This window comes from Helianthus annuus, chromosome 3, assembly GCF_002127325.2.
Source record: "Helianthus annuus cultivar XRQ/B chromosome 3, HanXRQr2.0-SUNRISE, whole genome shotgun sequence".
Taxonomy (NCBI): Eukaryota; Viridiplantae; Streptophyta; class Magnoliopsida; order Asterales; family Asteraceae; genus Helianthus; species Helianthus annuus.
In genome coordinates, this window is record NC_035435.2 from 136713322 (window position 1) to 136738956 (window position 25635).

At 33.9% G+C, this 25635-nt stretch overlaps 1 protein-coding gene across 1 annotated transcript; it reads left to right on the forward strand.

Annotated features, from left to right (window-relative positions):
- The first annotated feature begins 163 nt into the window (after positions 1–163).
- Positions 164–6269, forward strand: LOC110929714 (trigger factor-like protein TIG, Chloroplastic). Its single transcript, XM_022172892.2, has 13 exons — positions 164–531; positions 914–997; positions 1128–1256; positions 1495–1583; positions 1684–1867; positions 2790–2880; positions 2963–3117; positions 3200–3292; positions 4467–4559; positions 4639–4719; positions 5297–5446; positions 5543–5638; positions 5996–6269. The coding sequence occupies exons 1-13, from the start codon at positions 268–270 to the stop codon at positions 6071–6073; spliced, it is 1587 nt and encodes a 528-aa protein (XP_022028584.1). The 5' UTR covers positions 164–267; the 3' UTR covers positions 6074–6269.
- The last annotated feature ends 19366 nt before the right edge of the window (positions 6270–25635 follow it).

Sequence of the window (25635 nt, forward strand, 5' to 3'; positions counted from 1 at the left end):
ATATCAAATCGTGCATAACTGGTCTGTTTCAAATCGGTTAGTGGATTCTAACCGGGGGGTAAGTGGGTAACTGTTTGGGTGAAGTTATCTATACTCCAATACCAGTATATACTATTACCAAAAATAAAAAAATAAAAAAATAAACCGGGAAAAAAACCGGACTAATTCAGAAAATGAAAACCGTATTTCAACATCATATTCCTATCCAATTAAGCTGCCTGCTATCTTCAACTACAGAGCTTCAAAGTTGAAACATCTGCTGCAACAATGGAGCTCTGCAGTTCAGCTCCTCCAAAGTCATTCTATTTCAAATCTTTTCTCATTTCTCCCCCAATTTCTTCAATCATCATGCCCTATTCCTTAAAACCCACCAATCAGTTCACTTCTCTCAAAATTTCTCCTACATTTCACCAACTATCTCATTCCCCAAGAAAGTTATCAGTTTGCCTCGCACAGGCCGTTAATGACGTCGTTAAAGACCCTCTACCCGCGGATCTTATTGTTAAAGAAATCCAAGAACCCAATTGCAGAGTAAGCTACTTTAGTTTCTTGTAATGTTTGATGGATGTTCATATATATTTTGACATACCCTTTGATCACTCAGTGTTTGATGGGGGAAAATTAAGTTATAGTTTAGTATGTTTTAACTTTTAGTCATATGCATTGAAGCTGTTTGTTAAAAGTCTTCAGTGAAATTATTATTACTATTGCTCCTTTTTAAACACAAGCATTGCAAATAGAAGCATGGTGGTGATAAATAAGAGACAAAATCCAATTTTGTATTTGAAATTTACTACGGTTTACATCAAATTTTGAAAGGTAGATGTTCTTTTGGAAAGCAAGGAGTATTGTATATCTGTGCCTGTGTAATTGCTGTTTTTTTTCTTGCGATTTAACCCGTTGAAGTCTGCAGATTCGGTTAAGCGTAGAAGTTCCAGCCGTTGTATGTGAAGATTGTTACGACATGGTCATAGATGAGTTTATGAAGAGGGCAGCGGTACAATTAGCTTTTCTTAACCGTTTTTTGGCGCTATTTTTTATTTTGCATGCTTCATTTTGTTTGTGTTCTTATAATGAGTTTTATCATGTTCATCGCTATGTTTTTTTTTTTTTGGCTATATCTTTAGGTTCCAGGATACCGTCCTGGTAGGCAAGTTCCAGAAGAGGCTCTCGTAAGGTATATTGGGAAGGATGGTGTCAACAAGGCAGCTGTTGAAGCTATTCTAAAGAGAACTCTTCCACATGCCATGTCATCGGTACGTTGTGTATCTTGTTTCAATTTTCGAATGCATGAATTTTGGATCGTAAAAAGAGGGGTTCAACAGTCGTCTAGAAATATTAATGCACTCTGATAACTAGAAACCAATAAGTGATGAAATTTGTTAATTATGCACACGTTTACGAAGCAATAAACTCTTCAAGTAAACTGTTTCTGCATCTATGATTCAAGTTAACATATAATGATCCCATAATCTTGAGCATCGTGTTTAACAGGTAGAAGGGCGGGCTTTGAAAGACTCGCTTCGCATCACAACAACATTCTCTGAAATGGAAAAAACTTATACTTCTTTGGACATTTTAAGGTATGTCAAAGATCTAATCCTTATAGTTAAATATGGGCGTCTCGTTTAAAAGTATTTATACAGGTTTTTAATCTTGATGTCACTATTGTTGTGGGTATAGATACGATGTTGTCGTGGATGTAGCACCTGAAGTGAAATGGGTTCCAGAGGATGGCTACAAGAATTTAAAAGTTGTAGTTGAGCTTGACAGTGAAATAGAGGCAAAAACAGCTGCTGAACGAGAGTTAAAACGTCGTTACAAGACTCTAAGTACAATGAGAATTGTCACAAATAGAGGACTACAGGTACTTATGCTTTAGAAGCCCTTCTTTCCAGTTTTCAATTAACATTCCCAAATTCTTGTAGAAATATTCAAGATTTGATTATATAATTTGGTATATAATCTTTAAAGGTGGCAATTCTGACCCATTTACCTATAAAAGATGATTTGGGTTGTGTTTTTTCTCTAACGTGTCAAATGGATCAAATAAGTTTTTAGGTAATAGGAAACGGGGTCAAATAGGTTGAAAGTCACCTGAAGTCTATTAGCCGGCAACAGTCCCAACTAACGAAATGCTTTGTGACAGTCCCAACTTTTAACCTTTTTTCTCCCAACGCACTTTTTCTAGCTGAGGCCTAAGTCTAACCCAGTTAGTTTTTGCTAACGTGGACCGCCACATAATTAAAACTTTGCCACATAAGTAGTCCATGTCATCAAAACATTGCGACATAAGCAGTTCACGTCAACACAAGTTTGACTTTTTTGCCATGTAAGCAGTCCACGTCATCAAAATTTTGACTTTTTTTGCCACATAAGAAGTCCGCCTCAGCAAAAAACTAACGGGGTTAGACCTTAGTTAGAAAAAGCTCGTTGGGAGAAAATAGGTTAAAAGTTGGGGCTGTCACAAACATTTAGTTAGTTGGGACTGTTGCTGGCCAATAGGTAATAGTTGGGTTTATTTAAATCCTATTTTCCTTATAACAATAAAATTTTTGTAATTATAACTGACGAATTATGGATTCATAAAAGCTTACAAAATGGACAAAAAAAAGTGTTTGTGGGTTGACCCACCCTGACCTGGCCCAGGAACCTTATTAGATTAATTGATCCATTTCAGCCATTACCAAACCCGTCCATCTTGCCACCTCTAGCATCCTTTAATCATGATAATCCGACCTTTAAAAAATAAAAATAAAAATAAATGGGCTGAATCGCAATGTCCATAGGTTGGTGATGTTGCCGTTCTGGATATATCAGCAACAACAGTGGAACAAGATGGATCACAAGTGAAAGACGTTCCAGCTGCAGGGAGTAAAGGTATATGCATCCACTCTTCTAAGTCAAACTCTAATTCTTTGACTTTTTCAGTCAAGTAAGGTCACATTCTTTGTATGTGCAGGTTTCCGTTTTGATACAGAAGATGGAGATACGGTCGTTCCTGGTTTTCTTGACGCCATAATCGGAATTCAAGGAGGTGAAACAAAATCTTTCCCGCTTGTATTTCCAGATTCGTGGGAACAAGAAGATCTCCGTGGTCTTTCTTGTCAGTTTACTGTAAGTTTCATCCTTAAAAACTATGATGATGAAAGTGTAAAGAGAAATTTAAGGGGAATTTATGTGCTTATTTTGTTGCTAGGTTGAATGTAAAGAGCTCTTTTATAGAGAATTGCCGGAGATGAATGATGCTATTGCCGATAAGCTTCTTCCTGGATGCACCAATATCAAGCAGGTTATATACAATTCACCTCTACCTTTTTATAGAGTAAAGTACACGGATGGTCCTGTAGTTTACCAAAATTTTGGATTTGGTCTCTGGCTTTCCAAAAGTACACGACTACACGGACGTTTCCTGTGGTTTGCACTTTGTAATGCATTTAGTCCCCAGCCAATAAATCTAAAGGTTTTAGCATGTCCAAGTTAGGGACTAAATGTGTTACAAAGTGCAAACCACAGGGACCATCCATGTATGTTTGGAAAAAGTTGGGGACTAAATGCATTATAAAGTGCAAACCACAAAGACCATCTGTGTACTTTTGGAAAGCTAGGGACCAAATCCAAAATTTTGGTAAACTACAGGACCATCCGTGTACTTTACTCCTTTTTTTTAACTGAAGAATGGGTCGAGTTGAAATGGGTCAATTTTCGTCACATTTACTAATATGAATCAATTTGGGTTGTAGTTTATCTCAAACAGGGCAAATGGGTCAAATAAAAATTTAGGTCTAGTCTGTTTTTAATACACACAAACACCTAAAATGTTATCATCCAAAGCTCTAGATTGTTATTTTAATAGTATTTCTTTTGTAATCGCAATTAATGCTTCTGAGTGCTTATAAAAAAGAGTAAACGACACGAATAGTCATTGTGGTTTACCAAAATTTTAGATTTGGTCCCTATATTTTTAAAAGTACACAGATGGTCCCTGTGGTTTACACTTTGTAACACATTTAGTTGCCAACTTTTTCCAAAAGTACATGGATGGTCCCTGTGGTTTGCACTTTGTAATGCATCTAGTCCCTAACTTGGACATGCTAAAAGCCTAAAACCTTTATATTTGTTGGCTGAGGACTAAATGCGTTACAAAGTGCAAAACACAGGGACCATCCGTGTACTTTTGGAAGGCTAGGGACCAAATCCAAAATTTTGGTAAACCATAGGGACTATCCGTGTACCAAAAAAATGAACAAAACGTGTTTGTGGAACAACTTAATTCAACTCGACCTGGCCCGTTGACCCATACAGAAAACGAACTACTCCAAGCCAAATCCATTAGACATGTTACCCAGCATGCCCGACACAACCATTTTTCACTTCTACAGATACTTCATCTCATCTGCATATTTTGGCATCATGTGGTTCGTATGTTAGATTAAAGCTTTCTTTTGATGTATGGATTTTTTCAGGTTAAGGAGTCATTGTTAGAGAGTTGTATAGAACTGGAAAAAACAGCTAAAAATCAAGCAACTGATAACGTTATTCTTGACCAGCTTCAAAAGGTGTTAATTTTCTACAAGGAATAATTAATAATTATTTACTTATTTGATATTAATAAGTTGTTGTGAATCTCTATTCCAGATGATTCAAGTTGAAATTCCTGAATCGTTGTTTGAAGAGCATGGCATGCAGGTTTATGGAGACAAACTACTACAAATACAGGTATAATATCTTTTTGAGTAAAATGCCATTTTCGTCCATGAGGTTTGGCCAGTTTTGCGAATTTCGTCCAAAGGTTTGTTTTTTCCGCATCTGGATCCAAAAGGTTTGAAATCTTGCCATTTTCATCCGGCTCGTTAACTCCATCCATTTTTCTCCGTTAATTCAGGGGTATTTCCGTCTTTTTTGTTAACTTACAAGGCAATTCGGTCCTTTTCACTTTATGTACAAGCATTTAGCATAATGTACAAGTATTCAAAAGACCGAATTGCCATTTAAGTCAACAAAAAAGATGAAAATACCCTTGACTTAACGGAGAAAAATGGATGGAGTTAACGAGCCATATGAAAATGGCAAGATTTCAAACCTTTTGGTTCCAAATGAGGAAAAACAAACCTTTGAACGAAAGTCGCAAAACTAGCCAAACCTCAGGGACGAAAATGGCATTTTACTCTATCTTTTTTAAGTTTCCTTGTATTTGCTTCTTTTGTAATATTTGTAGGTAGTTAAAAGAATTATATTGACCCTGAAAAGTCAATGTGTGATCCTGTGTACTGTGTTTCATTTTATGTACATGCAGTCAAATATGAAACTGAACGAAGAGCAAATAGAAGCACTTTCAAGCCCAAAAGCGGTAAAAGAGTTCTTGGAATACGAGAGGGGGAACATAGAAAATATAATCAAGCAGAGTCTTGCTGTTGCAGACATTTTTAAACGTGAAAATCTGCAGGTTCAAGTTTTTTTTTTCATTGATGATTAAATTTATAACCAAATACGTACTGATATAAAAGTTATAAATCACCGACATAAATCGTTTTTTTATTAGTTTTCAACTGATGATCTTGTGAAAGAGGTCGAGAACTCTATTGCCGAGTTTAAAAAACACAATCAGGAGTATGATGAAGAAAGCATTCAAGCACAGGTATTTTAATGGTTCCTAATAAAATTTTGTTTTTTTTTCTCTGCACAAATTTTCAACAACCATGTAAGTATTGGTGGGGTCCATGAGTTTATCGGTAACGGGTTCTCATGGTTACCAAAAAAATTCAACACCTAGTGTGCATCAATTATATATAAAACCATCATATTTTCTATATTTTACTATGAAAAAGCAAATCACATGCACTTTTGAAGAGAATTTCGACAGCTAGCATCTTACATGCATGTGAAACATAATCATCAGTGCATAAACCCTAAACATGTTACACGAGATACGCATTTTTGATATAGAATCTTAATATCTACCGTTCTACGTTGTCTTTTCATCGAATGTTGTTAGGTGCAAGAGATATTAGAGGGTGCAAAAGTTCTTGAATGGTTGAGAGAACATGCAGATATTCAGTATGTAACTAACTGACAGACATGCAAACAAAAAACAGCAGCAGTCAAAGACACATTTTTGTTTCTAGATGCCTGTATTTTTCTGTTCTTTTCATTTCTGGATATAAGGTTGGAATTGATTGTAGCTTGGCTATTTACTGAACATAACTTCTGTAAATGAACAAGAACCATGGTAGAAGAGAAGAGAGAAATAGATAAACATTTTTTCGTGATCCTGCTGCAGATATATTCATTGTAATTTCCAAACAAGTAATGGAACCATCTACTTATCTTCAAACATTAACGTAAATCACAATGAAGAAAGATGAATATGAACTGATCATTTTATGCCTTTGAGATAACGAGTAATAAGGTTTGTGGGCGTTAGTGCGTTACAATAAGGTTCACCGTTCATGAAGGGGGTGTATATAAAGACAAGCTTATTGAACAACATAAACAATAGGGTCTCACACGCGAGACGCAAGGAAGTTTGGATGAGCACTTGCAAGACCGCGATGAAATATACTTGGAAGTTGGGATTTGGTGTCATCTTGTGTGTTACATGATGCCATATCCGACCACGTAAGGATATTGATGTGTATAGTTATTAGAAGAAAGAAAGTAGAGACAAGGAGGTTTTAAGATTTAGTTCATTAATATCATGCTTAATTAAACATTCCACACACTTGGCATATTTATAGCTTTACAAGGATGTAACAGAGAATGACTACTAAGACTAACCACCACTAAGCCTACTACTAAACCACTACTACCACTAACAATAACCATTGAGTTCCATAGAGTTGATCGTCAGGGCAGTGTTAGAACTTAGAATAAGTGAGCCAACAGGAGAAGAAAAGTTGTTTTGTGGCCATCCAAGTGTAATATTGCCATCCAAGTGTAATATTGCTATTTTTCATTGTATAAAAATATTTGGGAGTGTTATTGTTAATTACCAGAAGAGATGTCATTCTATTCTATTTTATTAAAATAGAAAGTGTATTGCATATCACGTGTTGATTAAAAGGTTAAATTGTAGGTTTTTATATTTGATTAAATTCAAATTGAACTTTAAATAAGTAAGGTAGAGACAAAGTTGAGGGGTTGCTAGTATAATTAGAGGAAAGGTTTTTTTTTTAATAAATATATTTAGCTAAGATTATCCGTAGTGGGTGCTAATTTGGGCGTTTTTTTGCCCCATCCACGCCCCCAACAGGCTGGCGCACCACCCCCGGGGCGTTTTTTTGTTGGGTGTTTTGATTAAAACGCCGGATTGTTCAAAAGTTTCAAAGTTTGACCAATAACAAATTTCCAACTTATTTATTTATTGTATTTTTCTAAAAGAGATAATAATTGGGTAATTATTATTGGGGCATTATACCACTACACCAATTTTTAACTTCAAACCCTATAATGCTCTTTGCTGATTAAGCGGCCACATGTTGCTTCATGTCTAAGACTAAGACATTTGTTTCACATACCTAACTGATACCCAAAACGGTAACAATTGTTTTCCTTTTTATAATTTTTGAAGTTACAAAGTTTTATTTTAATTTTGATCCTTTGAAATTGGAGGCTTATAGTGGTTGAATCAAAAAAAAAATTACATACCGTTCAATTAACACTATTTAAGATTAACTTGAGTGCTTTTTTATCATAAAATCGTCATACGTTTCCAAACATCATTTGGTTGAATAGATCGATGGACGAATTCATAAGCATATTCGAATGTATATGAAATTCTCTTATATTATTGTTGAAAATATAAAAGTAAAAGTTCGAATATATATTTTTTATTCTTATATGTAGAACTTATGTCTTTAATATTTTGTCACAGTTTTTTTTTTTTTTTTTGAAAGGTAAATTTCATTCAATGTTTTGTCATAGTTATAAATGCAAATTTATATCATCATTTTGAATTGAAACATTTATTTGAAAAATTAAAATCATAATTTAAAGCCGTAAAAAAAGGGGTTGATTTTTCTTCTTTCTGCTTTAGGGTCCACATATTGGTCAAAGTTATTTAAATACCTCATGGCTCATAGTGTCATATTCGTAAATACCCCAAATTACGGCACCAATATATCAAAATTTTTACGACAACTTTACCTTTTTAGTAACCTTTGACCGATATTATACTTATACACACTAATTTAGAAATTAGAGTATTATAAAAGGTATTTCTGTAAAATATATATTTGGCCAATCTAACAAGTAATTATTGAAATAGTCCATGCATGATTAGTGAGGTCTATTGTCATATCTTTTACGTTTGTCTTTTATACTATAATAGCTTAGAACCCCGTGTATTACCCGAGTTGAATAAATGTAATTTTATATACTAAATAAAAAACAATATATTTTTAAAACCCCCATTTATTACACGTGTTGAGTAAATATAATTTTATATATTAAATAATAAAAAAAGTTATATCTTTAAGAACCTCGTTTATTGTTTGAATAAATGTAATTTTATAGTTATATCCAAAAAAAACTGTGTATTCACGGGTGGAAGAAATGAAATTTTATATACTAAACAATAAAAAATTATATTTGAAAAAAACTCCGTGTATTGTACGGGTTGAATAAATCTAATTTTTATAGCAAATAAAAAATGTTTTATTATTAAAAACCCTGTTGTGTATTACACGGGTTTATCTATTGTTAAAAAAATCTTTCTAAATCAAAATGAAATTTTTTATTATTTTTTAAATTAGGTTAATACTATTTTAAATTTTTGGTTTGATTAATAACTTGTTTAATATAATTTCTCATAGTTAACAATAATTACATTAACAATAAATAATAATATAATATGCATGTTTATATATGTTAAGTGAAACAATGTTTTCTAGTTTAAATAAGACTTTACGATTTGAAGTTAAGTTTATGCCAATAAATTAGAGTTGAATTAAGATTTATGTTAATTTAATTAATATTTATTTAAATTAAATAATAATTATCTATAATTAAGGGTGATCTAAAATAATGACAAATGTCTCTTTATTGGTTTCTTTTATTATATAGTATAGAAGATATAGATATGGCGGATGAGCATATATAAACACCCATTATCGTTATAGCCACGGATTTAAATGTGGTTCGGAAGTTAGTAGCTCGGATTTCATATATAATAATATTGTACTTTTCATTCACGTTATATACTTTTATATATTGTTTAAAGTTATATATGATAATAAGTATATCAAGTAAATTAAATTATTAGATTAAAACTAAAATATATACTAAAGAGATGATAAGATTTATATTAATTTAATTAATATTTATAATATAAATTAAATAATAATTATCTATAATTAAGGATGATTTAGAATAATAACAAGTGTCCCTTTATTGGTTTCTTTTATTATATAGTATAGATGTATCGTTAGTATAATAATATATATTATCTAAATATAATCTTGTGATACAACCAAAACAATAATGCACATATAAAATGTGACTAGATATAGTTTTTAGAAGTGTAAATGGGCAGAGTCTGACCAGAGTTTGGTTTGTTTTATTCTCAAAGCTCAAACTTGGCTTATAAATAGTTTTTCTTAAACTCGTACTCGGTTCATTTATTATTTATTATTTAACTTATATACATTTTTAATTACTTTATATATCGTTAGTTGAATTTTTTTATATACCACATGATATATATCATTTTATTATTTTTATCATAGTTTTTATAAATGATAATTATTATATAAACATATAATAAATAAAATTTGTATAATTAGCAGACTCATAAGATAGCTAGAGCTTGATAAGTGAAACTCGGGTCTAGGGTCGGTTATTAAACAAACTTATTTTAGGCTCAAACTTGTTTGAAATTAACTCGATTCTAGCTTTCAGCTTGACAATATCGAGTAGCTTGCGAAAGGCTTGCCCCTACTAGATTTAACTATTAACTAGTAGGTTTCTTTCATGATAAAGAATTATTAGTTGAGGATTTTTTTTTAAATAATAATCTTTAACATTATGATTTATGCCTATAGACTTTTTATTAAACACTTATCATCAATCATGAGAGCAATTAAGTGAGTAAATCAACACAAACCATCTATTTTTCTTTAATTTTGAAAAAGACACATCATTACCAATAATTTTACATTAGTACTTTTTTCTTTAAATTATATCAATATGATAATAGAGAAAGGTAATGAACAGTTAATTATATCAACTACTAAATTTCAGAGTTATAACTTAAGGCGTACGGGGTGGGATCGGCAAAGGCATTCGCAAGCCCTTTGCTGATCAGGAACACTGCCGCCGTCTTCATTTGCCGCGCGGGTAGGTCCAGGTTCGGGGAATGTTTGCCGCATGGGGGAAAGGTGAGTTGATCGTTTGAATATGACCGTTGGTTTTGATTTTGAAAGTTTGCATTGATTTGAACGACTATATGACCGTTGCATTATAAAAAAAAATAGTTAAACATCATTATAAATGTCACACTCCAACCGATGGCGGAATCATCGGGGCGCGGCACTGAGCGAAACAGATTGTCCAAGAGAATCCATAACACTATTAGTGACAATATATTTAATGTTCACGTCCCATACCATAAACATATAAAGCATAAATAGTTATTGCATACATTGTTCTCAAAGACAAATAATTGTTCCGACAACTCAGATTTTTCTTGAATGACGTTTCTAGACCACCTAACTTGATTCCACAAACGATCAGCAAACATAGCATCCTAGACACATGTCACATACGTTAACATAAAGTCAATACACATAGTGTAAAGGTAGTACACAAGTTTAATAAAATATAGTATAGCGAAAACGTTTACGCATAACCAGCAAGTAACACGTAGAAATGTGAAGCAAGTAAGCTATCGACAATGACATATGCAACCGACATGACTGCGAGTGTAGAATGCGCAACACATTGTCACCACTGTGACCATGTGAAGTAAAACCCTTAACAACCCCTGTCCACGATAGGTGCGGAGTCCAAACTATAGTACTATCGTTGCTAAGGTGTCAGGCAACAATCACTGTGTAAACATAACAAACAAGCATTCATTGAAAACACGTATAACATGCGAGAGCGGTCAGCGTATGAAAGTGTTTGCGTTGTGTGTTGATGTGATTTGATATAGGTAACACCGTAACATATGTAACACCCAAAAGTGCGTTAAGCAAAAAGGGTTTGAGTATACTCGCTGTTCGTGTTTAGTAAATAAACACAATCTTGGATTGAACGGAGTGCGTGGGAGATTAGCCTGATCACAGAACGATAGTGTAAGCGTTGAACATCGTGTAACAGTGCGTTGAACGAGATAAATGTCGAATGGTGAATCGATCGGATGACCGTCTGGACGGATGGTCATCCGGACGGATGACCATTCGGTCGGCTGGTCATTCGATTGGAGCGGTGAGTTTGTAAAATGTTTGAACTTTTGATTTTTTCGTTGTAGTATAATTCAAGTCATTCGATCGGATGGTCATCCGGATGGATGGCCATTCGATCGGATGGCTATTCGATTGAAAAGCTGATATTCTTTGAAGTTTTGGAAAATTGTTTAAGTGTTGAACTTACAAGTCCGATCGAATGACTATTCGATCGGCGATCTGATGTTTTGAAACCTTGTAAAATCAGTTAAGTTGAAAAGTTTTGCGGTTTAACCGAGACGATGTGACGGCGTGTCAAACAACGGAAACCACTCCAAGTTCAGCCCAGTCGATCGGATGGGAATCACCACATTCGATCAGACTTAACTGTTCTTGACGGGGTTTCATGTTCAACCCGTGAATCGGTCGTGTCTTTGGTAGAAATCCGTTCTCAGACCGTTTCTCTACTAGAGAATGAGTAGAGAGCCTGAACGAGTCCAGATTCTAACGGTTTTGAGTAAAAAGTGAAGAATGTTGAAGAAAAGTTAAATCAGTTGAAAAGTGTTTAGATCTAGTCGAAATCAGTGTAAAAAGATGTAGAAATTGTCACACCCCGACCCGTAGCGAAAAAGGTGATCGGGGCATGATTGGGTTGATCCAAGAGCTTATGACTTGCTATTACTTGTTTTAAATAATCATTAATTCATAACAAAGGTTTCATGAAACAATTAAATTCAAATACACAATTACAAACACAAGACATTGTTCATAACTACACTAAGCTAATCTGTTTCTTGTTAACTAAGGCCCATCCTATGTCCAATCTTCTCTTCGTACCTGTTCACCTGTATCATGTGTAAAAATGGTTTTTGGGTCAACAAAAGTTGGCGAGTGAACCTTATTGTTATTGGAAAAATAATATGTTTAAGTTTGATTTATTGTGAAAACGTGCGTTAACCAATGTAAGTAAATATGTTGTATGTCGTATATCATAACTCATAACACAATCTCAAACAATAAACAAACCAACTGAAATGATTCAATAAATGCACGCATGTTACACGGTATTATGGTGTGCCAATGAATGAATGTATGTTGCACGGTATTATGGTGTGCTGCAAGGTCTAAGCTCAATCAAACGGAGCTGACCTCGTATGGGTGGCAACGTCAAGTTCCGCCCATAGGTAATGGGGAACCGATGAGCCTATGATGATGTGATATCCAAAATGTATGAAATGCACCAAGTGATAAACAACCAAACAACACATAACACATCCTCGCAATAAACAAACCAAATATAATGATTCATATGAATGTATGCATGTTGCACGGTATTGTGGTGTGCTGCAAGGTCTAAGCTCAATCAAACGGAGCTGACCTCGTATGGGTGGCAACGTCAAGTTCCGCCCATAGGTAATGGGGAAACGACGAGCCTATGATGATGTGATGTCCAAAATGAATGAAATGCACCAACATCATAAACAGTCAAACAACACATAGCATAGATACTCCACATAATGGTAATTGCACGGAATTGAACTTGTAAAATTCAATAAAAACATTGTGACACATGACACACCCCAAAACATATAAATAAAATGGAAAAAAGGGGGGAGTTGTAAGATTCACTCACAGTGGTTGCGTTTTCGATTCCTTGTAAAATAGCGCACGAGTAACAATTTAGAAACCGATGGAACGGGAGCGGTTATCCTAGATAATTAAAATAATACATAACGAATCTCGTTAAAATTTGTAGGTTAAATATAATTCCTAATGTTTATTGTTTATAAATTAATTTTAGATATTATATTTTATCTCCTCAATAATATTTAATGTTATAAAAGAATTGTTAAAAAAATGTTAACTGTTATTTAGGGTATAAGGAGTGGTTAAACACTTTAAAGTGGCAAAAGAAAAAACCGACCAATCAGAGCGCGCCATGTCAATTTGGCAAAAGTGTTTAAACTTTGCTGAAAATTGTTGGCATTGGTTTAAACACTTGCTGAGTGGCAAACTTTATTTTTATTTTATGTTTTTTTTATATTTAAGATAAAATGGAAAAAAAAATAAACTTTTTAAAAATAAAAATAAACCATTACATTTTAATTAAAAATAAAGCATTACATCTTAAATAAAAATAAAACATTACATTTTTAATAAAATCTAACTTAAAAAAAAAACTAAAAATCACAAGGCCATCCATATTTTTTTGCGATCTCCCGTTTTCTACCATTTTCTTCTTGCCTTCACCCTTCTTTGAGCCTTCCATATTTTTCAAAGTGTAGAATAGATTGAGAGAGTATAGAGAGAAATGTGTATTTTTTTAAAATGTGTGAGTGGTATATATATAGGGTGAAAAAAAATTTAAAAAACATTTTTTTTTACATCAAACGGTAATATTACCGTTAGGGGGGTAGTAAATTTGGCAGCTTTCTTCTTTCTCGCTTCGGTAATCCATCACCGCATTTCATCTTTTGCCGCGACCAATGTTGGTCGGCGGCGGTGTTTGCCGCGCGGCAAACGGCTTTGCCGCTGCCACTCCGTATCCCTTAATGTTTGATCATAAAAGAGACATGAAAGAAAATAAAAGAAAGAAGAAAAAAAATATTTAAACTGTTAGTTATTTTTAGGAATTCTAAGGTTTTTAAAAAAGAAGAAATATAAGTAAGCGTTAAACACTATTTAAGGCAAATTGAGGAGGCCTAGCATCGAACCCAAGTCCTTCGATATTTTTGTACACCTTCCAACCACTAGGTTATTGAAGTATCTTGTTCGAAATTCTAGCCTATGGTTTTAAATTAAGAGCACTGCTCGATTGTTTGTGTATCTAAAAAAACAAAGTTTATGTCCATGCTTAATCAAATATACTTTTCATACAACTTGCCAAATGCTAATTCAATTACTTTCACGGCTCCAATATACCTAGATTAAGTATTATATTTTATGAAATATGGATACTAGTTAATTATACTTTTCAAAAAAAAAAATAATAATAATAATAATAATAATAATAAACATAGTATGGATGAATAATCCCAAATCATAATATATGTTATGATTATTAACGAACTGAAAGTGTTGTTTATTTTTTTTTTTTGAACGGCCAACGAATCCTCCAAATGGGTTACTGGCGAAATTCACCACATCGGGATACACTCGCTCTCCGAACCGGGGAAAACCCTCACCTAGGGCCGAAGCCCGTGAACACTCGCCCGAAGGCACGACAGTGCGGTGAGGTAAAACCCGCTCAGTTCAAGGATCGAACTAGTGATCGCCGCCTACTCGCCTAGTCTCCCATCATCACCAGGTGCCGCAGAAACTAAATGCTAGGGGCAGGAATTGAACTTGGGTCACTTGGAACACAAGGTCTCTCCCTTACCACTCCATCACTAGCTCATTGACGAAAAATTATACCGAAACGGCGTCGACAGGATTTCTGGTCGTTTCTCCGATTCTCCTTCGAGTTTCTGGCGACAACTCGTAGCTCCGGCAGGAATCCGGCGAAATATTTCAGGCGCGTTATCAGTGATTTTTGAGTGGGTTCGAGGGTGGCAAACGTCTAGTGTTCGTGAGGTTTTGTATTTAGAGAGGTTTCTGTTCTTCCAAAGAACTTGGGTTGCGATATATGAAGATTTGATTGTTGTTTTTAAGGAAAGGATTAGAGTGTGGACTGAATAGTGTCCATGTTCGTAATCCTTAACTTATAGCAACTTCAATAAAAAAAAGGCAATATAGCTAAGTTCTCGCTGTACGTTTTTGGGCGGCAATATGTTAAACAGAAAGGAACACCAATTTTAAGCGCCTAATTATCTTCATATTGGTGGTATGTGGCACATATTATTGAATGGGAAAAAAAATGCTAAAACCATATGTTAATAAATAATGAAAGTCAAATCTATCTATTATACTAAAGCAAAATAAAGGTTGACTATTTGACCATGATGTGGCAGCTCTCTTTGGCCAGAGAATTGAGAATTTGGGCGGCATTTTCCTTTCTCTCCTTTCTTATTCAATTTCACAAGCGCCTAATTCTCAATCAATAGCTGTTTCCCTCATTCTCTCTTCTTTCCAAAATCACTTCAAAGAAACCCTAAAACCATGTCGTCTTCTTCTTACCGGAATCATTACACGAATCGGATGAGTTGATATTGAATTTGACGTTTGAAGTTTCGGCAAAGCTTAAATCTCAAAGAGAGCTTATTGATTGATTAAACTCCGGAAGGCAAACCTCTAAAGGTTATTCCAGATTTTGACTTTCTTTTTTTAATTTTTTTATCAGGGTTCTTCTTTATCTGATGTTTGGGTATGTGGGTATTCTTGATTTTATCTATATTTAACTCATGATTATAACAGATTTTGACTTGATTTTTCTTTTTTTTTTAACAGGGTTCTTCTTTATTTGATGTTAGGGTTTGTGGGATTATACCAGATTTTGATTTTCTTTTTCAAAAGTTTAAACAGGGTTCTTCTTTATATGATGTTAGGTTTTGTGGGTGTTTCTTGAATATTAGATAGAAATATATGAGAAGGTTCGGATTGGATTTTGATCTCGTCGTCATCTATCACGCAATGATTCCAGGTAACACTAATACCAATTGAGGCGTCTCTCATATGAATCAAATGTTAGATTTTCGGTTTTCTAATTAGGGCTTATCTGAGGTCCTGATTACTTATATTATGTGGTTGTTTGGTTCTTATATTAGGGCTGATTAATGGATCTTGATTTAATAATATATTTTCGACCTTATGATTTTTGTGTGCTAGGTGAGCTATGTTCGAGTTCTTATTAACAAACACACTAACTAAAGCAAGTACATCGATGTTGATGTCAACGATTGTTCAATCAATGGAGATGAAGGTAAGTTGTTCGTTGCAATTTTTTGAATTGTATGACCCGGATCTGGATATTTTCAATTTCAATGGCATTTTCGTTTGATTTTGGAAATGATTGTAGGTTTTGCTACATTAAGCTGCGTTTTCATTTGAAATTTGATCTTCATTTTTTATTGTAGCTTAAGTAAGTACATTGGTATTTAATCGGGCTATTTTGTAGTTTAAGTGAGAAACCATGTTAGAAAATACCTTTATTTATGTGACTTGAAATCTAATTTGTTAATGCACAGGGGTGGTGGTGATCTCTTAAGGCAACTTCATGCTTTGGCAGAGGCTGAATCAGAGGTTGCTTTACATTAAAAGCGTCTATCAGAAATCGAAGCAAAGGTTTAACTTTAACCTTCAAGGCTACTAAATGTGTTGAGTTTCTAACTTCTGGATGCTAGACTATTGTGATATTGTAAACCTACCTTCAGTAATTTCTTTTGTATAAAATAGATAATAGGTTATTCTTTAACTGCGTGTCGTTATTCTTTTCGGTTATCCAGTAGAAGTGGAGGCACAATTATGCTCAGATTGCTTCAGACTCTGCCCACCAAATCTACTCCAGTTTATTATTTAAGAGCAAGTAATCATTAATCAACTTTTAATTAAGTGGATTAGACACTTTTAAGGCGTAGATTAGAGACCCACCCATTGTTGCTTTTTTCATGTGACTGGAAGAGTTCAGACACCTTATTTCTAATTCTTATTATAGTCACGCGAATAAATTTTCATTTTGATGCAGCAACGCTTTCCACAAATATATGAAACGACATTATAATAGGTTATGTTATGGCTCAACATTAGTCTGTATGGGTCGTTGACTTGTGAGAATGGGAAGCGAAGGCGTGCGATTGAGGATTCTTATATTAAAGTAATTCTTCTAACCTTTACTACTTATTATTTACTCTTTTTTGTATGGAAATTATTATTTGTTTACTGCGGAGCTGTTCATATATTCGTATCTGGATATCAAGAACGCTTTCTAAATCTTAGCTTTATGATTTTGTGCTTTTATTTTGCTATCACGGATATTCATTTCCAAGTTCAAGCAAAGTTAACGAAAGTAAATGTAGATGGGAACAAATCTTCTAATACAGTCATCATTCAAAACATCTTACGCTAAAATCTGGATCTTTCAGCCCCAGTCAGCCCGTTTAGATGAATATTTTGCTGAAACGTAAGTCGGAAAGTACATTATGAATTACAACCTCTTTTGTTTGCAAATGTTTAACCCAAAGCAGATTCTTTGAACTATATGCTTAGAAAAAGTCAAGTAAATGTAGGTTCTTTTATAGTGGTTCTTGATTGGAGCATATGTGTTACATGTCCGAAAAGGGAACGAATTAACCCATTTTAATAGGTCACATGGGTAAAATAAGTTATCCTAAGCATGATTGTTAAAAATTGTATATCAGGGTGTTTGGATATTTAGACAGTTGATTTCAAGTCCCAATAATCATTTTTTAATGTTTGGAACTGTTAATAAACTTCTGTTTCAGATTGTTTAGGGCTCAGATAAGCGGTTTAGGATAATGATTTTCACAATTCATACACCTTTTCACCTACTGTTAGACTTTTACTCCTATTTCACAAGGACATGTCTACTTTACAAAAATATATATTTTGGTTATTTTATCTATTATTCCATCTAAACCCAAAATATGTCCAACTCCAAGAAAAAGAACATTTTTTTTTTTTTTTGCATTTCTTCGATCATATCAGATCGTATCGATACCATATCTGTCTGATTGTTATCATTATTATTATTATAGATACGATTCATAATGTTTTAGTCATTTTAGTCTTTTTATTGTTTCACTAGATCTGAATGTCCGTATCTTTAAAGGCAGAGATGATGGCTCTCGTATTGAAGAAATCAATTCCCATTCGACAGTTATTGTGGATTAATCAGTAAAGAGGTATTTCTTAACATTATAATCATTCTTGTCAAAGACGTAAGGTGCAGGCGAGGCGCATCGGCCTCGCCCGGAGCCTAGGCGCAAGGCGCAAAAAAAGCGTGGGTTTTTTTAAGAAAAGCGCACATAGAGAAAAAATATAAAAAATACGTTATGCTTTGAAAATAAATAAGATTCCACATATAAAATTAAAAAACTATTATATATGCCATTTAAGATCATGTAGCTAATAGTCGGTTTCATTTTTTTCAGTTTTCCTGCTTATCCACTGCGCCTCGGCACCCTTTTTGCGCCTAGGCACGCGCCTTTTTGCGCCTCAGCAGCGTTTTTTTCAAAAAAACTCATTTTTGCGCCTAGGCTACCACCAGGCGCTATAGGTGCGCCTCGCTGCGCCCGGGCGCCTAGGCGCGCGCTTTTTGCGCTTTTGACAACATAGATTATAACATTCTATGCTATTCTATTATGTTAACTGTTACCCTAATTCATTACCGTCATTGCTCCGTGTAGCACATATCCGATGATGACTTGAAGGCGCTTTTTGAGGATTGGGCAATTGATTATGACAAAGTCTACAAAACCGTTGACGAGAAGCATCGAAGGTTTTTGGTTTTTAGAGACTGTTTTTGGTGGGTTAAAAAGCACAACAGTTCCGGTTCGCCTAACAGGGTAGGTATCACCCAATACACCTATTTCACCCCTGCAGAGCATCGCTTGACCGGTGGGAGCTGCTGCTACCAAATGAAATTATTAAAAGTTTTATATCTCGACAAGGTAACTGTAAGTTTAATCAAATTGATTGGAATTGATATAACTTGCATTTGATGAACTCGATGCGGAAACTGCTGATGCGATGACTGGTAATCAATCCTGATTATGTTTCTAAAGATGGTTCGGTGGCTAGATCTGAAAGTCGTCGCCGATTCAAATCATCAGCGTCTAGGGTTCGACTGGTAAGAAATATTAGCTTAAAAGTTCCTCGATTCTTGAGTTTAATGACTTCTGAACAGATTAGGGTTTGAATATTGATGTATAACTGGTTGGTTGTGATTATCGGCTAACAAGAGCTATAATCTGACCTGTTTAGTGTTCTTGGCTTGCATATCCGAAATTTTAAGTTGGAGAACTTATTTATAGCTAAAAACCTGTGGGATATATAAAAAACCATATAATTTGCGCCTCAGATAAGAAAACTGCTTTTGCGCTTGGCAATTTGCGCCTCGATTTTTGACCTCATCGCTTTTGTGCGCTTCGTGCTTTTTTATACCAAGGTTTTAAGTTGTTCTGTTGTTGATGTTTATAAAAGGTGTTTTTTGTTATGTCCTGAATAAGGGATAAAAAAAGTTGTAAGATGAGATGTTGAACAACTTAAGGATTTTACAAATGGAAGAATGAGTCTTTGATAAAAAAAAAATAAAAAATTGGAAATTGATTAGAGTGACATGATATATAAGAGTTTAAGAAATCTTCATAAGGTGGTTGCCTAAAGTTTTTTATGTTTATAAATGAGTCTAAGATGTTGGCAAATGAAGTCGATCAGGTAAGGTAGGGCTGGGTAACGATTCACATGTTCCGGTCGAAACACGTTCTGGCCAAAATGGGGTTGTAATAGTGGGTTGTTTTAATGAAGTATCAGTTTTGTTCGGGTCAAAATGGGTTCCAAAATTATTATTTAGGTGTTATTGTATGGGAGACTATTTGTTTGTTGACCCATTGACTTCCGAAAGTCAACTTATACCAGCAAAAAGAAAGTTTTGAATTCAAACAACTTGTGACTCCAGTTTGTTAAAAAAGGCTCGTTTTGGTCAAAATGCCTCATTTTAGTTAAAATTGGCCTACATTTTGATAATCTACATTAGAAACTTGTGGGATACGAGGGACAAGGCCATTTCACTAAAAATTCTTAAATTATTGTCGAAACCCGTTAAAGTTGCATTAAATTGAAACCATGCATACAAGAGATATAAAGTATGATCCACCCAACAAACTAATGATCTTTGTGTTTATTTCTTTTGCAAAACTATAGCTTGGTGGGAATTTGGCTTGGGTTGAACCTTCTCTTTAGAGGCGGCAATACGGACGGGTTGGGTAACATGTTAAAATGGCCATGTCATAGGGGCGGCGTGAGTATAATAACAAACACTTTGTTTCAAACTTTAAAGACTTTAGTTAATAGTTAGTGCGTTAATCATGGTTACAAAAACTTTATTATTAGAATAAAATAATTCAAGTGGCTGAGCAACTCTGAGCCGCTTATACCTTCTTATTTGTACTTATTGTTTGCAAGCGAATGGTGAAGATCAATGCATGTTTGTTGTAGATCATATGGAATCTTTTTTGTGCCCATTTTGACCCGCATATTTTGCTCAGAATTTGTTTGTTGGGTAAATGGGTCAAAACAAGTTCGTGCCAAAATGTGTCTTTATTGGGACGGGTAGACCCGTAACTCTTTAGTATTTTAGATTGGTTATGATTCACTGCTGGATTTGTGTATATTTGTTGAATTTTTAATTATGTTGCATCTGCAGTTTTAATACTTATGCCTTTTTATGTGATACCCCCTAATTAAAGAAACTTACACCAGTTGAGACAAAAAAACACTAAGCTCGTACTATGCCGCAAACACATTAACATAGTTAGGCATAGATAAAGAGAAGGATAATAGTGTGTCACACGTTGCGGTGTAAAGTCGTAAAAGTTATTTAAACAAAATGAGGTATCAAGTTATTAAGTAGAAAATGTTGGTGGGTCAAGGTTTTTAATTGTCAACAGTTAGAAGTGAAAGATGAAGGTTAATAGTATTTCATATTAAAAGTTTAAGGGTAAGAAGTGATAAAGGTTAAAAGTATATGGTTGTTTTTGGTTGGTGGCGACCTTTTCGTTTAAGATATATAGATTATTAAACAACTGTTTTATTTATATGTAATTTAATAACTATTTACAAAATTAGGTAAAACTGTTGCTGGTTCTTCTTGCAGGTCCTAAAGACCATCTCTATACCTATCTTGAAGGCATGGCAGCCACTAATGATGTGAAGTATGTAGAGCAACACCATTTGTTTATTGAAGCCGTCAGAGCTGAGGTATGGTTTGTTTTTTTTTTATCAAAGCTTATTGAAGATGTGAAGGTAATAGGATTTCCATGGATCTGACATTGAGCTCGAGCTACAGCTATTACGTGGGATTGTATTAGTCAACTTTCTCTTGAACAATGGAAATAATTAAGCTTCAATGCTCCAAGCGTCCAAGTGTCAAATTAACCAACGGAAAAAACTCCATTACAAATGCAACTCCAAGGGAATAATGCTTCTTTTTAAGGTCATCCGTAGTCATAAAGCCCCTTGTGGGGCGTTATGCGACACGTGTCGTGCCACGTCACACAGGGACTTTATGGGGCTTTATATCACTAGAGCCCGTAGTCATAAAACCCCTACCTATCATTAATTTTCAATTTTATTAATTAATCAAAAAAACACTTGCTTTTTTTATTGGTCCATTTTTGAAATCCTTCCCCCATCACGGCGCCATATATATAGCGCTCCCCCCTTTTTTGGCCTCAAAACGCCCTTCGTAAAGGTGTTTGGGGCTTTATGTGGGCCCTATGAAGGGGCATACCGCCCCACTACACCCTGTCTAATAACTATTGTGGACTTCTTTTAAGACATGATGTGTTTAATTACTACGCTGAAAAAAGATATAGTTGGTATTATTTTGTTGTTATGGCTGCAATTTTGTGGATTATTTGCATGTTTTGCGAACTTTTTTGGCATTTTTTATTGGAGCCCTTTCTTCTTTTTAGATTTTAGATTTTAGATTTTTACTTTAAATCATCAAATTCAAATCAACCTGAATTCGGACTCGAACGTAGGTATGAGCTTGATACCATCCGGTACCGAAAATCCAAATAGATGATTGATAAAGTAACAAACTACTATACAATATTCCATGGTAGGATTGAAGAATATAGAATACGGAGGTGGCAAGATGGTCGGGTTGAAAAGAGCCATTCCAGGTCGGTTGAAGAAATCTTTAATGAGTTATTATGTTTTCTCAGTATTTCAATTATTCAGTGTACTCTAATATTTGCGTTAGTAGTTTAACATTTATATGATTAAAATATTTGTGTCAACATTGTTAAAGGAGATATTTTTGTTGAAAGTCGCCCGTGTAATACACGGGTACTTAGACTAGTGCTATTATAAAAGCGATTTAAGAAAGATTTTGTGATTGAAAGTTAAATGATTAATTGAGAAATTTGAAATAATTTGTATTAAATTCGTAAATCTAATTACCATATACAAGATCGTCAAATTTGAATTTAAACTCATTTGGAATAGTGGAAATAATTATTCATATTAATGATGATTGTTGTTTTTTTTAGTGACTTTTAAAAGGTTTTAATTTGGTTGGATCGTAAGAATGACAAAAATATAACTTGAAAATTTTCAAAACGGGTTGGATTTTGAGAGCCCATTTTGACAGATGTTACAGAAATCCTTTAGATCTAAACCGTTATTGATGAGATGAGGTCATTCAACAATGTTCATTGGAACCCGTGATGACGTCACCTTAGAACAGCCCAAATCAGGTGATTTCATGGTGAAAGTGTAAGATTTGATGGGGAAGATGATGAGAAAGTGTGTGCTGATGATGGAAGTACAAGATTTAGGGTGAAATACTTACGGAATCGCGTGGAATCGAGAGAAAAGTGCTTGAGAGCATGCTGGTCGGATAGGGTTGTCGCATCAGTGAACACTTGATGTGACAGGGGGTATTTATAGGTGAGAGGTGAGAAACGCGGTGTAGAGTGAATGGGTCGGATGGCCAGCCGATCGGATGGCCATCCGATCGGATAGTCATTCGATCGGTTGGCATTCGATCCGATGGCTTGTGCGGGTTAGTGTTCCGACTTTCGTTTCGTGCGTTGAGCGTTGCGTTGCGTTTAAGCGAGTTGTGAGTAAGCGATGCAATAGTATTAAACACTAGTTACACAAATAACATAACTCATAAAATGTATAAAAGCCAATCTTAATTTCGAGTTCGCGATGAGATAGCGTTGCGATAGAGTTGCGATTGTGTTTGTGTTTGTGATTAACATCCCAAAACATATACAAAGCACACATAAATAAGCACATAATAACACACACACATAGAATAATACCCGTAGTTGCGTTTCGAGTTGCGATGCGATTGCGATGTGATAGCTTTTAGTATAATGGCGTTTAGTTGTGTTTATCGCATTGTTACTTGACATAGTATTAAATCGTAGTTTAAAATAGCGTTAACTAAGATATCGACCAACACAAAGGGCTAAACTATTTATCGAGTCTCGAGAGTACAAGCAATAATTAAGTAAGGAAAGACAGATCTGAATAGCAACCTGACTTTTGCTTTGACTTTGACTTGTACTTTGACTTTGACTTCGGAAAGTCGGGTTGTTACAATAAATATCATTCCATTCTATAAAATTCTCACCCCATTCTAAACAATTCTCACCCAATTTAAAAAGTTCTCAAGCACATCATGGATAGACAAAACAAGAGCGATGACAAGAAAAAAAGTAGCTCGAAAACGCGAGATTGCAAAAAAAATATTGATGGCCATGTAGTTTTTAAAATTTATGTAATGTCTTTCTTTAATGTTATTTTCGTTAGTTTATCTTAATATAATGTTTTTCATTTATTAATTAGGTAGATTAAAAAAAATACTTTGCCTAATCTCAATTTAGCCATGCACCCCTTAAATTTTTTGGGTAATGGGTTGGTTAAATATACCCCCTCTTATTACTTTTTATACCCCCTTTCTATAAAATCACTTTAAAACTTTTACTATTTAACCCCTATACAAATCATCATTTCAAAAAATATTCTTTTTGTTACAAAACAAATTCAAAATTGTAAAAAAAGATTACTGACGTTTTTTAAATATTTTTTTAAAATTTTTATTTAAATCATATTTTTTAAAAGTTTTCATATATTGTTTCTAAAAACACTTTCTCAAATAGTATTTTGATTATTTTTTTTATTGAACATATTTACAAATAAATAATAACATTTTTTCTTATAAAAATTATAAAAAAGGTTTTGAAGTTTCTTTTTGAAAAAAAGTCTATATTATGTTTTTTTCCTCGTCTAGTTTGTATTTTAAAGGTCTTACTTTTATATTTTTAATACTTTTGACGTGTTTATAAAATAATTAACAATTTTTATTTATCAAAAAAGTAAAAAAAGTTCTTTTAAAATAGCGTTTACAGGCCATTTATCTATGTAAGTGAACAAATAAACAATAGATACTAAAATTATATTATCAAACTATAAATTAACAATCTATATAAATTCAAATTTAATTAGTATAAAGAATATGTTATAAACAAGTTAAAACCAGTTTAAGACTTGGATCGAAGTGAACACTTTTCTAAAACAAAACAAATGGATAGGGTTGATTCACAAATATTTTCTCTTCTTCATTTAAAAATTATATCAAACTGATTGATTTCAAAAATATGTGTGGATTTTTTTTGTAATCAAAAGTAGGTCATTCGAAACCAAAAGTCACGTAAAAGCATAAACTTAATTACGAAAATCATCGGTTTTCGACCACTCATCAGATACCCACTTCAAGTCATTCCAAAATTAAAAAAAAACATTTTAAAATATTAAAAATAATAAATATAAGACATTTAAAATACAAACTAGACGAGGAAAAAAATATAATGTAGACTTTTTTCAAAAATAAAATTCAAAACTTTTTATATTATTGTTTTTATATGAAAAACTTTATTAGTAATTTGTAAAGATGTCCAATAAAAGAAAACATAATTGTCACACCCCAATTTCCACGTGTCTCACCGGTGGGCCCGGTGGGGGATTACCGTGACGTAGTTGGCAACAATATAGTCAAACCACACAATTATGTGAGTGCACAGCGGAAGCATAAAGATAAATATATTTCAACGTTAAATGTAATATCAGAGTATCACCATTGTTGAAATAAAATCCACAGGGGATCAATAATAATAATAATAAAGTATTGTTCAACAGACTTCGGGCATCTTAAGCTTGCGAGACTTCTAATGATGCTAAGGAGAAATCCCAGCCAATTACGCATAGTAACTGCATTTAGTCTTTTTGGGAAAATACGTCAGTTTACACTGGTAAATACATTCAACTGACACTTTTGTAAAATGTTTAATAAAATTGGTTTAAATGCACAAGGCACAAACTCTTTATAACTTGGGATAATTTATAATTAAATCTTGTAAAGAATTACATGTTTGCTATGCGTTCGGTCGCCCGGGTCGTGCCGGGTTAAAGGTTAATAGACACGCCACAAAGCATAAAGCCGTGGCGGGAAAACCAACGGTTATACCTTTAATTAATATAGACACAATGTCGGGTGTACGCCTACACCCGGATGTCGAGGTAGTGGCCATTTCGTAAAATGATGCCAAGGATATTCGGG

Coding starts and splice junctions, on each gene's coding strand:
- LOC110929714 (XM_022172892.2), top strand. CDS start 268: ATGGAGCTCTGCAGTTCAGCTCCTCCAAAGTCATTCTATTTCAAATCT. Junction 2,881..2,962: donor TCCAGCTGCAGGGAGTAAAG/GTATATGCATCC, acceptor TTGTATGTGCAG/GTTTCCGTTTTGATACAGAA. Junction 5,447..5,542: donor TTAAACGTGAAAATCTGCAG/GTTCAAGTTTTT, acceptor TTTTTTTATTAG/TTTTCAACTGATGATCTTGT.